The sequence below is a fragment of the Amblyraja radiata genome, chromosome 1 (assembly GCF_010909765.2).
Source record: "Amblyraja radiata isolate CabotCenter1 chromosome 1, sAmbRad1.1.pri, whole genome shotgun sequence".
NCBI lineage: Eukaryota > Metazoa > Chordata > Chondrichthyes > Rajiformes > Rajidae > Amblyraja > Amblyraja radiata.
The window spans coordinates 169,036,685-169,051,907 of record NC_045956.1 but is presented as its reverse complement, the minus strand read 5'-3'; the positions used below and the strand labels follow the sequence as shown (position 1 = coordinate 169,051,907).

General features: G+C 45.8%; 1 protein-coding gene across 1 annotated transcript in view; it reads right to left on the bottom strand.

The window, feature by feature from the left end:
• Positions 1-14,674, bottom strand: part of LOC116981931 (transmembrane protein 127-like) — a 34,091-nt gene extending 19,417 nt beyond the window's left edge. Inside the window, exon 1 of the mRNA XM_033035157.1 lies at positions 14,417-14,674. Within this exon, the coding sequence (XP_032891048.1) occupies positions 14,417-14,630 (214 nt within the window). The 5' untranslated portion in view covers positions 14,631-14,674. The remainder of the gene's footprint in view (positions 1-14,416) is intronic.
• Positions 14,675-15,223: the final 549 nt, after the last annotated feature.

The window sequence follows — 15,223 nt, the reverse complement described above, 5'->3', positions numbered from 1 at the left end:
TCTCCATCTATTCCCCACTCCCCCCTCCTCCCTCACTCTCCCTCCTCCCTCTTCTTTTCCTTCTCCTCCTACCCTCCGCCGATCCCTCCCTCACCTCTACCCTCAGTCACTCCCTTCCTCCCTCCATAACTCCTCTCCCTTTCCTACTCCCCTCCTCTCCCTCTATCCCCTTCCCCAAACTCCCTCCTCACCTCCCCAGGATCTCGAGGTTGCTGTTCCTCTACGATTCTTGCGTGCCCCGGAGGAGCATCAGCCGTCGGCGCTCTCGGAGCCAGGTCTCGGATCCTCGGATCGGCCCGGAAGCACCAGCAGCTGCGGCTGCACCGGCGTGTGGGCGGGGGGGAGAGTAAAGACGGGGAAAGAGCCATGGGGAAGAGGGGGGTATCACGGAGGAGAGGGGGCAGGAGACAATGAGGGGGACCAGAGGGAAAGGGGCTGGAGCTGTGGGGCATTGCGATGGTGGTGCGTTTGGGATTCACAGCGGGCGCTGGATGCTCTCCTTTGCCGGGATCACTCTCCGCTTTCTGTTTGGCGACATTTCCGACTCCGGACCGCTTCCTGTCCCTCTGAAAATTGTGTCCAGTTGGAGAGCTCCGCCGGCTACCCTCAACTCCAGTAAAGACGCGATGGCGCTGGAAGGGGCGGACCGTCCCAGGGAGTGAGAGGAGAGACCAATTGGCGCGGCGCTGACTGGCAGGAGAGGACATCGATCTGCGCACGCACGGTTTTTAAACCTCGCTAACTTTTACAATATACCACCAATCGGGACGAAACTTGTTGCACTCGCAGCTCAGGAGAACAGTGCAACATTGATTTTAGAAACAATGCTGCCACGTACGGCTGTGATTTTTGGCCATCTTACTCAGAGTCCCCCTCCGCTCATCAGGTGCCGAGAATTTTTCCCATCGAGGATTTCTCGCAGCTCTCTCGCGTACCGTTCTTGCACAATTAGAAAAACAGCGCAAACCGAAGGAGCACAAGATTACAGTTTTAGTTATGTACTAGACTAAGTTGGACTAAGTGGCTAGTATGGACATTGTGGGCCGAATGGATTCTTGGGCTGGCGGGTCAGTCACTCAAGCCTGTTGTGCTGGCAGCTCACTCACTCACGGCTGGTGGACTGGCAGTTGACTCACGGCAATTCCTTGAAATTCCCCACTTCAAGCAGGGTGCAAGGCCACCAAATTCAAGTAGTTTCATAACATTTCAAGCAGGATGCAAGGCCACTAAAGACAGCGAGTCGTGACCTCTCCCGCCTCCATCTTGCAGAGGCTGAGCCACGCCCACACTTCTGGGTTTTATAGCCCCTACCCCCCTCCCACCAGAAGGGGTGTGGCCTTCATGGCGTGAGTGACAGGAGAGAGAATCTCAACATTTTTTAAACACTAATAACTCATTTATTTTTCATCGATGGGAAAAATCCTCGGCACCTGATGAGCGGAGGGGGACTCTGAGTAAGATGGCCAATAATCACAGCCGTACGTGGCAGCGTTTTTTCTAAAATCAATATAAAGCACAAACAGGAAGTGGTCAAGATTAGACTTGTAATTATATAGAAGGTAAGATAAGGCAACTTTAATTAGGCAAGGCAACTTTACTTAGGCAAGGCAACTTTAATTAGGCAAGGCAACTTTCATTGTGATGGTATTTCAGTCACAGTCACAGAGAATCCTTCAGTGGGGTGAACACTCGAAAAGCACCTGGTATACCCAGTCATGTTCTAAAAACCTGTGCGGACCAACTGGCTGGAGTTTTTATGGACATTTTCAATCTCTCACTTCTGAGGTCTGGGGTTCCCACCGGCTTTAAAAGGGCATCAATTATACCGGTGCCCAAGATGAGCAAGGTGACGTGCCTCAATGACTATCGACCAGTGCCACTAACGTCGGTGGTGATGAAGTGCTTTGAGAGGTTGATCTTGGCGCAAATCAACTCCTACCTCGACAAAAACCTGGACCCACTGCAGTTCAATTACCGCCACAACAGGTCAACGGTGGATGCGATCTCACTGGCTCTCCACTCCGCTATGTACCACTTGGACAACAAAAACTCATATGTCAGGCAGTTATTCATTGATTATAGCTCGGCATTTAATACAATCATCCCCTCCAAGCTGGTTACCAATCTCGCAGAACTTGGTCTCTGCGCATCCCTCTGCAATTGGATCCTCGACTTCCTCATTCACAGACCACAGTCTGTTCATATTGGTGGAAATGTGTCAGCCTCGATAACAATCAGTACGGGAGCACCTCAAGGCTGCCTGCACTCACTCTATACTCATGACTGCGTCATCAAGTTCACTGACAACACCACTGTTGTGGGACGTATCACTGATGGGGACGAGTCAGAGTATAAAAGAGAGATCGAGCGACTGACCATATGGTGCCAGCACAATAACCTGGCTCTCAACATCAGCAAAACCAAGAAACTGATTGTGGACTTTGGAAGGGGTAGGATGGGGACCCACAGTCCCGTTTATATCAACGGGTCGATGGTGGAAAGGGTCAAGAACTTCAAATTCCTGGGCGTGCTTATATCTAAAGATCTTTCCTGGTCCGAGAATATTGGTGCAATAATTAAGAAAGCACATCAGCGCCTCTACTTCCTGAGAAGATTACGGAGAGTCGGTATGTCAAGGAGGACTCTCTCTAACTTCTACAGGTGCACAGTAGAGAGCATGCTGACCGGTTGCATCGTGGCTTGGTTCGGCAACTTGAGCGCCCTAGAGCGGAAAAGACTACAAAAAGTAGTAAACACTGCCCAGTCCATCATTGGCTCTGACCTTCCTTCCATCGAGGGGATTTATTGCAGTCGTGCCTCAAAAAGGCTGGCAGCATCATCAAGGACCCACACCATCCTGGCCACACACTCATCTCCCCGCTACCTTAAGGTAGAAGGTACAGGAGCATGAAGACTGCAACGGCCAGGTTCAGGAATAGCTACTTCCCCACAGCCATCAGGCTATTAAACTGGGCTCGGACAAAACTCTGAAAATTTATAGCCCATTATCTGTTTATTTGCACTTTATCTGTTTATTTATTCATGTGTGTATATATTTATATAATGGTATATGGACACGCTGATCTGTCCGGAAGGGGCGTGGCCTTCAGGAGGGAGAATCTCAACATTTTTTAAACACTAATAACTCTTTTATTTTTCATTGATGGGAAAAATCCTCTTGTCCTGCGCAGCGGAGGGGAACTGTGAGTAAGATGGCCAAAAATCACAGCCGTAAGTGGCAACGTTTTTTCTACAATCAATATACAGAACAACAGGAAGTGGTCAAGATCAGACTTTTAGTAATATAGATAAATATATAGATTGGACATGCTAGATGCAAGAAACATGTTCCCAATGTTGGGGAAGCCCAGAACCAGAGGCCACAGTTTAAGAATAAGGGGTAGGCCATTTAGAACTGAGATGAGGGAAAACATTTTCACAGAGAGTTGTGAATTTGTGGAATTCTCTGCCTCAGAAGGCAGTGGAGGTCGATTCACTGGATGCATTCAAAAGAGAGCTAGATAGTTAGGGCTAGCGGAATTAAGGGGTATGGGGAGAATGTGCAGTAAAGAACTGCAGATGCTGGTTTAAATCGAAGGTAGACACAAAATGCTGGAGTAACTCAGCGGGTCAGGCAGCATCTCTGGTGAGAAGGAATGGGTGATGTTTTGGGTCGAGGTCCTTCTTCAGATGTATGGGGAGAGGCAAGAACGGGGTACTGATTGTGGATGATCAGCCATGATCACATTGAATGGCAGTGCTGGCTCAAAGGGCCGAAAGGCCTACTCCTGCACCTATTGTCTATGTATTTATGTATCTATGATCCTGACTATGGGTGCTATCTGTACGGAGTTTGTATGTTCTTCCTGTGACCGTGTGGGTTTCTACGTTTACCTCCCACATTCCAAAGATGTGCAGCTTCTGTATCTTCTGTAAATTGTTCCTAGTGTGTAAGATAGTGCTGGTGTATGGGGTGATGGTCAGTTAGCATGAACTAGGTGGGCCAAACAGGTGGTTTCCACACTGTATCTCTAAAAGTTCAAAGCAGTGGAATATTCAAGTCCCGATACACAACTTTGCAATGGGTGAGTGGGAACTCCCTGCCCTGCTGCAGAAAGGAATGATTGATTTACTGAATGAGATTGTGTTTCATTCGACAAGGGCCATCTGCAATGAACAGAAGAACCTTAATGAGACCTCTCTTGGGGTTAACTCGAGCCAGAACCGCCATTCAATATGATCATGGCTGATCTTCCAAAATCAGTACCCCGTTCTGCTTTCTCCCCATATCCCTTGATTCTGTTAGCCCCAAGAGCTTTATTTAACTCTTTTCTTGAGAACATCCAATGAATTGGCCTCCACTGCCTTCTGTGGCAGAGAATTCCACAGATTCACAACTCTCTGGGTGAAAACGTTTTTCCTCATCAGTGACCCCAGGTTCTGGACTCCCCCAACATCGGGAACATTTTTCCTGCATCTGGCCTGTCTAATCCCTTAAGAATTTTATATGTTTTCTATAAGGTCACCCCCTCATCCTTGTAAATTCCAGGGAATTACAATTCCCTTTAGGATGTCATCATCATCCTGTCTCGGTAAACATCACTGTCTATGGAAGGCTGTGGAAGGAAGGTGAGGTGCAGCGAGACCTGGGTGTCATGGTACACCAGTCATTGAAAGTAGGCATGCAGGTGCAGCAGGCAGTGAAGAAAGCGAATGGTATGTTAGCTTTCATAGCAAAAGGATTTGAGTATAGGAGCAGGGAGGTTCTACTGCAGTTGTACAGGGTCTTGGTGAGACCACACCTGGAGTATTGCGTACAGTTTTGGTCTCCAAATCTGAGGAAGGACATTATTGCCATAGAGGGAGTGCAGAGAAGGTTCACCAGGCTGATTCCTGGGATGTCAGGACTGTCTTATGAAGAAAGACTGGATAGACTTGGTTTATACTCTCTAGAATTTAGGAGATTGAGAGGGGATCTTATAGAAACTTACAAAATTCTTAAGGGGTTGGACAGGCTATAGCAATCTAGCAGGAAGATTGCTCCCGATGTTGGGGAAGTCCAGGACAAGGGGTCACAGCTTAAGGATAAGGGGGAAATCCTTTAAAACCGAGATGAGAAGAACTTTTTTCACACAGAGAGTGGTGAATCTCTGGAACTCTCTGCCACAGAGGGTAGTCGAGGCCAGTTCATTGGCTATATTTAAGAGGGAGTTAGATGTGGCCCTTGTGGCTAAGGGGATCAGAGGGTATGGAGAGAAGGCAGGTACGGGATACTGAGTTGGATGATCAGCCATGATCATATTGAATGGCGGTGCAGGCTCGAAGGGCCGAATGGCCTACTCCTGCACCTAATTGCTATGTTTCTATGTTTCTAGGACAGACACAATCGATTAGACAATTCTAATGCATTTTGAAAGCCTTCCAGCAATTGCTGCCTACTTTCAAAATGTTCTTTACGGAAAGAAAAGTTCCAGAGTCACAACAGTCTAAGGAAACAACCTTTGCTTCATTTCTGTCCTAAATGAGTGACTTCGTATGATCTTGTTGCTATTATTAATTTCCCAACTCACTATCTATTGATCAGCCAATTTAATGTTTCTTTTAAATATCTGCAGAGAAACTACAATTAGCACTTTGTACATTTCTGGCCAGCTTTGCTTTCCACTCCAATGCTTCCTTCCTCATTCATCTTTTAGTCATTCTTCGCTCTTTTTATATCCCACCACTTTCTTTCCGCAATTCTTTGTGCATTTTCTGTAAGACTAATGATACTATCTTTAACTTATTTTGTGAATTACAGATAGTGGGTCCACCCCTTGGAATTTGCATTCTGCATTTCGAAAGATGCCCTTAGTTCAGTTTAGTTTATTGTCACGTGTACCAAGGTACAATGAACAGCTTTTGTTCCGTGCTATCCAGTCAGTGGAAAGACAATGCATGATTAGTACAATCGAGCGATTTACAGTGTATAGATGCATAAGGGAATAATGTTTAGTGCAAGGTAAAGCCAGCAAAGTCTGATCAAGGATAGTCCGACAGTCATCAATCAAGTCAAGTTGTCACATTTATTTATATAGCACATTTAAAAAACAACTCTCATTGGCCAAAGTGCTTTACATTTGTTATAAGAATAGTATAAACAAACAAACTACATACATATAGCCCTCGCCAGTGGACGTCAGGAAAGGCTTGGGAGTATAGATACGTTTTTAGTCTTGACTTAAAGGAGTCGATGGAGGGGGCAGTTCTGATGGGAAGGGGGATGCTGTTCCACAGTCTAGGAGCTGCAACCGCAAAGGCGCAGTCGCCCCTAAGCTTATGCCTAGACTGCGGGATAGTCAGCAGCCCCAAGCCGGCCGATCTGAGGGACCTGGAGGTGGAGTGGTGGGTGAGAAGACTTTTAATGTAGGAGGGGGCAAGCCCATTGAGGGTTTTGTAGACATAGAGGAGGGTCTTGAAATGTATACGGAACCGCACAGGGAGCCAGTGGAGAGAGGCCAGGATCGGGGTGATGTGGTCCCTTTTTCGGGTGCCCGTCAGGAGTCTCGCTGCGGCGTTTTGGACCAGTGGCAGGCGGGACAGGGAAGATTGGCTGATGCCAGTGTATAGAGAGTTGCAGTAATCTAGGCGGGAGGAGATAAATGTGTGGGTGATCTTTTCGAGGTCAATAAAGTGGAGGAATTGTTTTATTTTAGCTACCGTCCGAAGCTGAAAGAAGCTAGCTATCAATGAGCTAGATAGTAGTTCAGCACTGCTCTCTGGTTACAAAATGTCTTGACTGTCTTATCCTTAAAAAATAACTGTGTTTTCTCACCTTACCCCTCCATATCCGTATGTCGCCCTCTCCCCTGACTTTCAGTCTGAACACAGTCTTGACCCGAAACGTCATCCATTCCTTTTCTCCAGAGATGCTGCCTGTCCCGTTGAGTTACTCCAGCATTTTTGGTTTATCCTTAAAAATAACTATCCAGTTCACTCAATCCACCTCTGCTTTCGTGCCCTCATCATAAATTATAGCAGAATTAGGCCATTCGGCCTATCAGGTCCACTCCACCATTCAATGAAGCTGATCTATCTTTTCCTATCAACCCCATTCTCCTGCCTTCTCCCCTGACACCCATACTAATCAAGAATCTGTCAGTCCCCGCCTTAAAAATATCCATTGACTTGGCCTCCACAGCCGTTTGTGGCAATGAATTCAACAGATTTACCAGACTATGACTGAAGAAATTTCTCCTCATATCCTTCCTAAATTATTGTTCTTGATTTAAGTTTGAAATACTTTCCTCCCACCCATTCTCTCAATTTGAGTTTAAAATCAATTGTGATATCATTGTCATCAATTACAGCTGCTTGCCAGATGAGGTCATTAATTAATTTAAGAAAATCATTTTTCCCCCCTACAGATGCTGGTAATCTGAAATAAAAATAGCAAGAGCAGGAAACACAGCTGACAAAACAGCAGACGTGGAAATTAACAAAATAATTCACATTTCAGGTCAAAGGTCTTTAATTAGATATTATTGGACTTCAAATCTTTGCAATAAAATGTTCAACCCTTTATCTTTATCTGTATCTGTGCACTGTGGATGGCCTGATTGTATTCATGTATAGTATTTCCTTTGACTGGATAGCACGCAATAAAAGCTTTTCACTGTGTCTCGGTACATGTCACAATAATGATCTAAACGAAGAGGACCTGCATTCGCTCACATCTCCAGTTTATGTCTGAATGGTGCCAAGCACTGCGTGTTGTGGAAGTCCACTCAACCCGTCAAGCGGTGGTGTGTCCTGTAAACCTCATTACAGGTTGTCCCCGGTTTACGAACACTACACTTATAGACATCCCTACATATGAACGGCTTCCTATAATGTTATTCGATTCTAAAGTCCAACAAGGGTTCACGTTAGTTTGGCAGAACCAGTGTCCTCTCTCCCCTCGCTCCACTTAAAGTAATTGTGCAATCTCGTTAGTCTTATGTACCTACAATACTGTGGTATATCAAGTGACTTTTCCAAACCTACGGACAAAATCAACAGAGTCATTGAGTCACAATCTTACAGCATGGAAACAGGCCCTTCAGCCCAACGTGCCCACACTGACCAACGTCCCATCTACACTAGTCCCACCTGCCTGCGGTATCTCACATCGTTCATTTTCAATAAAGAGGTTTCTTGGCAAGTATAGCACAATGGCTTTGAAATATTTCATAATATCATTCAGGAAACAAAACTGCAGTTTCAGTTTCCTCTTGTTGTGCTCAGAAATCCAGCTGGTAGATTTTTCCATTCTCAATTACTGTAACATTCAACCCTGGTGTCAGACTTCTGAAGTAAGTAGTTTCGCTGGCATAAACCGAGGTGGCTTGGTTCATGAATTACAACAGAATCTTTGGGTCAAGCCATCAATGCTGAATAAGTCACATTGCTGCCCCTTTTGCACAGTTTAGACACAGATTAGATCCTTTCCTTCACTCCACCATTGTAAACTAAGTACATTGTGTACTCCCTGGAGTTTAGAAGAATGAGGGGCGACCTCATTGAAACATACAGAATAGTGAAAGTCTTGGATAGAGTATATGTGGAGAGGATGTTTCCACTCGTGGGAGAGTCTAGGACTAGAGGTCATAGCCTCAGAATGAAAGGGCGTTCTTTTAGGAAGGAGATGAGGAAAGTCAGAGGGTGGTGAATATGTGGAGTTCTTTGCCACAGGAGGCTTTGGAGGCCAAGTCAGTGGATATTTTTAATGCAGAGATAGATAGATTCTTGATTTGTACGGGTGCCAGAGGTTATGGGGAGAAGGCAGGAGAATGCGTTTAGGAAGGAGAGATAGATCAGCCATGATTGAATGGCGAAGTAGACTTGATGGGCCGACTGGCCTAATTCTACCTATCCATTATGACCTTATGAACTGGCTTCAAACACAAAGGAATGGATAAAGGTTTGAAGAAGGGCCTCAACTCAAAACTTCACCCATTCCTACTATCCAGAGATGCTGTTTGTCCCGCTGAGTTACTCAAGCACGTCTCTTCGGAATGGATAACCGTCAGGCTTGGGAAGCCTGGATGATTTTCTTGTTACTTTAGACGTGGAATCAGGCCCTTCGGCCCACCAGCAATCACCCATACATCAGCACTATCCTACACACTATGGACAATTTTACAACTTACCACAGCCAAGTAACCTACAAACCTGTACGTCTTTGGAGTGTGGGAGGAAACTAGAGAACCCAGAGAAAACCCACGCGTTCACAGGTAGAACATAGAGACAGCACCCGTAGTCAGGATTAAACCCGGGTTTCTGCCGCTCTACCACTACGCCACCGTGCCACCCTAAGCAGCTAAATCTTGTTCTGGGCCCAGCTTTCCTTCATTTCTGTAAAATGTGAAATCTTAATACCAGAAGGACACAAAGCACTGGAGTAACTCAACAGGTCAGGCAGCATGTCTGAAAAACATGGATGGGTGACATTTCAGGGTGGGACCCTTCTTCAGACTGATTCATACTGAATGGTTCTGAATCTTCATACCACACTGGTTTTATGAGGCATTCACTTCCGGTTACTTTTTAGGGCGTGTGGTCCAAACTTATCTGATATTATTTTCGTTTGTTCTCAGGATGTGGGCAGCACACATTTATTCCCCATCCCCACTGCCCGAGAGAGCAGCAGAGAGACTGTGACTGAAGCCATGCAATAGAATAATTGGTGAGACCGACCGCGTGGTGGCCTTACAGCAACCAACCAATTCTCTACGACACAAAGTTGCAAGGTATCAACTGCCCAAGAAACACTCCGCCAGTAAGCCACAATCCCACTGCAACCCTCCAACTGGCCTCCCAACATAGTCCTAGAGTCATACAGCATAGAAACAGGCCCTTCAGCCAACGGCAAGCAACATGCCCCATCTACACTAGTCCCACCATATCCCTCTGAAACTAAACAAGAACCCTCTAAACCCTCCAAGCCCAGAACAAGAGCAAAATGGGCTCTTCATTAGCAAAATGAATCAGAATTGTAGCTTTTGACTCTAAATGACTGCTGTTCTCAGGGTGGGAAAAGTTGCTAACTTTAGTGAGATTCAAAATCAAAGCAGTGGCTAATAAGACAAAGGGAGAAGATAGAACAAAGAACAGCACAGGAACTGGAACAAGCTCTTCAGCCCACAATGACCACACCAAACATGATGCCAAATTAGTCAAATCTCTTCTGCATGTAATTCATATCCCTCCATTGCCTGCCTATATTAAAGCTTCTTCAATGCCACGATTGTATCTGACTCAACCACCATCCTGGGTTACATCTTACATAGATACATAGATAGACAATAGGTGCAGGAGTAGGCCATTCGGCCCTTCGAGCCAGCACCGCCATTCAATGTGATCATGGCTGATCATCCACAATCAGTACCCTGTTCCCGCATTTTCCCCATACCCCTTGATTCCGCTAGCCCGAAGAGCTCCATTTAACTCTCTTTTAAATGCATCCAGTGAATCGGCCTTCTGAGGCAGAGAATTCCACAAATTCACAACTGTGTGAAAAGGTTTTTCCTCATCAGTTCTAAATGACCTACCCCTTATTCTTAAACTCTGGCCCCAGGTTCTGGACCCCCCCCCCCCCCCCCCAACATTGGGAACATGTCTCCTGCATCAAACAAGTTCAATCCCTTAATAATTTTATGTTTCTATAAGATACCCTCTCATCCTTTTAAATTCCAGTGAATAAAGCCCAGTCGCTCCATTCTTTCATCATATGACAGTTCCGCCGTCCCAGGAGTTGACCTCATGATCCTACGCTGCACTCCCTCAACAGCAAGAATGTCGTTCTTCAAATTAGGAGATTAAAACTGCACACAATACTCCAGTTGTGGTCTCACCAGGACGACCTCTTTGCTCCTATACTCAACTCTTCTAGTTATGAAGGCCAACATGCCATTTGCTTTCTTCACTGCCTTTCAGTGACTGATGTACAAGGACACCCAGGTCTCGTTGTACTTCCTCTTTTCCCAACTTGACACCATTCAGATAATAATCTGCCTTCCCGTTCTTGCTTCTAACCCCACATTTATCCACATTAAACTGCATCTGCCATGCATCTGCCAACTCATCCAACCTGTCCAAGTCACTCTGCATCCTCATAGCATCCTCTTTACAGTTCACATTGCCACACAGCTTTGTGTCATCTGCAAATTTGCTAATGTTACTTTTAATTCCTTCATCTAAATCATTAATATATATTGTAAATAGCTGCGGTCCAAGCACCGAGCCTTGCAGCACCCCACTAGTCACTGCCTGCCATTCTGAAAGGGACCCGTTAATCCCTACTCTTTGTTTCCTGTCTGCCAACCAATTTTCTATCTATGTCAATACCCTACCCCTAATACCATGTGCTCTAATTTTGCCCACTAATCTCTTGTGTGGGATCTTATCAAATGCTTTCTGAAAGTCCAGGTACACTACATCCACTGGCTCTCCCTTGTCCATTTTACCTATTACTTCCTCAAAAAATCCAGAAGATTTGTCAAGCATGATTTCCCCTTCATAAATCCATGCTGACTTGGACCGATCCTGTTACTGCTATCCAAATGCGCCGCAATTCCATCTTTGATAATCGACTCCAGCATCTTCCCCACCACCAATGTCAGGCTATAATTCCCAGTTTTCTGTCTCCCTCCTTTCTTAAAAAGTGGGATAACATTAGCTACCTTACAATCCAGAAACTATAGAACATTGGAAAATGATCACCAATGCATCCACAATTTCTAGAGCCACCTCCTTGAGTATGCAAGGATGCAGATCATCAGGGGATTTATCAGCCTTCAGTCCCATCAGTCTACTCAACGCCATTTCCTGACTAATGTGAATTTCCTTCAGTTGCTCAGTCACCCTAGGTCCTCTGTCCACTAGCACACTTGGGAGATTGTTTGTGCCTTCTGCATTAATTTGTACTGCCATCCATGTAAATCATTCTATGAAGCATAACAACAGATGACTCCACACAAGCTTCCTCCAGGAAGATCTGAAAGCCAATTTGGTGCACTTATTGCTATAAGATAAGGTGCTTATTTATAAAGACAATGGTGAAGATGTTCTTGAATTAAGATGTAATACTGCCTACTGCCCTATCAGGGTATTGGAAGCAGAAACCCTCATCAGAGGAGCAGCACGATGGCACAACAGTAGAGTTGCTGCCTTACATCACAAGAGGCCTAGGTTCGATTTTGACTATGGGTCTCTCTGTACGGAGTTTGTACCTTTTGACTGCGTGGGTTTCCTTCAGGTGCTCCGTATTCCTCCCACATTCCAAAAACATGTGGGTTTGTAGGTTAATTGCTTCTGTCCCTAGTGTGTAGGAAAGGACTAGTGTATGGGTGATCATCGTTCGACAAGGACTCGGTGGGCCGAATGACCTGTTCTCACTCTGTATCCCGAAACATTTAAAAGATATCTGGATTAGTATTTGTAGAGCAATGGCCTGTAAGGCTAACAACCAAGAGCTAGGAAGGATGAGCTAACGATTTGGCGACCTATTGAAAAAAGGAAGTGATTTTGGTAGGTCTCCAAGACTAGGCTGATTACTAAGACGCAAAGACATACCACAAGGCCCAGCTACATTTTTCCAGTAACGTCAATAACATTTTACAATTATTAAATTAGTTTTTTAACAGCCATAAAGTAGCGCATGCTTACACGAGTTTTATATCCACAAAATCAGATTACATTCCATCTGTTTCAGAATTCTGAAGAGTCCTTGTTTTGCTCCACAAGTGACTGTTATATTTAATGGTTGCATGTGACACAGAGAAGTCACAAGGGAGCATCATGACTTGTGAATAATTAATGGAAGTCCAAATATTTTAAAAGCAAATCCCTTTTTTCCCCTTTTCTCCCATCTGTCTAGAGATTTATGTTGGGCTGCCGCAAGTAGGAATTTCATTGTTCCGTTTCGGGAAATATGACAATAAATCATTCTGGGCTCTTGATCTGAGGAGGATGAACAACGTCAGGTTCCAAGTGCGGACATTTATCGGATGAAACAAGCCAGCGAGTCCTCAATGTCATGGGTGTGTTTAAGGTGGTCGGGTCCTCCTCTGTATTATGGAATGGTTCTAGTTAGGATAGAGAGGGAATCACAAGCACAGTCCTGGTCACCACAATACAGAAAGAATATGAGAGTGGTGTTGGGGAGAATGTAACCGGGAACAATGATTTAGTTATGGGCTAGGCTGGCATGGTCTTCTTTCAAACCGTGGAGACCAAGTGAGGGTGCTTGTGTTCGCTGAGATAATAGAATTATGGTTTAAGTTTATATTTATTATTTTCACGTATACCGAGGTACAGTGAAGTTTTGTTTTGCCTATTATCCAAGCAGATCAGATACCACGTAATTTTTCCTTTGGAAAGAAGATGAGGAGGAATTTCTTTTTCGTCAGAGGGTGGTGAATCTGTGGAATTCTTTGCCGCAGACGACTGCGCAGACCAAGTCATTGGGTATTTTTAAGATGGAGATTATTGGTTAGTAAAGTTGTCAGTAAGTGGGGAGAAGGCAGGAGAATGGGGTTGAGAGGGAAAGCGAGATCAGCCATGATTGAATAGCGGAGTAGACTTGATGGGCCGAATAGCCTAATTCGGATCTATAACTTTACGAACTAATTAATTACCTTGTTGTTTATTGACGTCCGACACAAAGTTCATTGCCACACTCCCCAAACAGGAGTTGTACCTCAAAACACTTTTCACTGGCGTTAACACGCTTTAGAACATCTTGGGATGTCCTGCAGCGAATTATATAAACAAAACAAGTTTTTCTTAAGTCGGCAATTCTCAACTCAGCCTTGACAACATTGACGTCCTCGGTGTTACAATGGAACCAGGAGTTATACATTTTGCGTTGGAAAGAACTGCAGATGCTGGTCGAAATCGAAGGTAGACACAAAATGCTGGAGTAACTCAGCGGGATAGTAGGCAGCATCTCTGGAGAGAAGGAATGGGTGATGTTTCGGGTCGAGACCCTTCTTCAGTCTGAGTTACCCCAGCACGGGATACTGAGTTGGATGATCAGCCAAGATCATATTGAATGGCGGTGCAGGCTCGAAGGGCCGAATGGCCTACTCCTGCACCTAATTTCTATGTTTCTATTTGATGTGTCTATCTTCGTTATGCAGATCTTGCTTTCTGTTTCGGAGGCAGCGTGTGTGGGTGGTTGAAGAGAGAGAGCTTCAGAAGGAGTTGAGTTTCATTTGGTTTACAGGTGTTTACAAGTACGAGAGTTGGACCCAGTGCACAGGGACGTGTGAAATAGCAACGCCCCGTTTCCTGGATGCAGAGAGCAGCAGGTTAAGGGCGGGTCATGTCACCTTGCACCAGCCCTCAACTTGCACCCAGCCCGACCCCCTCCCCTCCCCTCTGCCCCCGTTACCTGCCGTGATGTTTCCCTGCAGCCGTACCACGTACGCCACCCCGTAGATCTGCGGGGAGGTGCCGTTCAGGACGACCTGGAACCAGTTGGGATCGGCCACCGCCGTGCACAGGGCGACCACCGAGAAGCACTGGGTGACAGCGGCGGGCAGGTTGCGATTGACCCGCAGCCTGCTTGCCATCGCCACTGCCACTGGCGGCTGCTGCTGCTGCATTCGGCCCGGGACACGGACACAGACACCGCCTGACGCGCCGCCGGCGTCCGTCTGACGACACACAGAGGGAGCACTGTTAACCCCCTCCCTCCCTGCCTCCCTGCCTGTGCAACCCAACGCTGGCTGGATCCTCCTGTCCACATCAGATCACAAGTGATAGTAGTAGAATTAGGCCATTCGGCCCATCAATCATGGCTGATCTGTCTCTCCCTCCTAATCACATTCTCCTGCCTTCTCCCCATAACCCTCAGGTACCTGTACTAATCGAGAATCTATCTATCTCTGCCTTAAATATATCCACTGACTTGGCCTCCACAGCCTTCTGTGGCAAACAATTCCACAGATTCACCACCCTCTGACGAAATATATTCCTCCTCATCTTCTTCCTAAAAGGAATTCCTTTAATTCTGAGGCTGTGGCCTCTAATCCTAGACTCTCCCACTAGTGGAAACACCCTCTCCACATCCACTTTCACTATTCACTTCACTTTCACATTCACTTTCACCAAGCCTTTCACTATTCTGTACCTTTCAATGAGGTCCCCCCTCATTCTTCTAAACATCCAATTTGACAGGGCACTGTCCAATTCACCT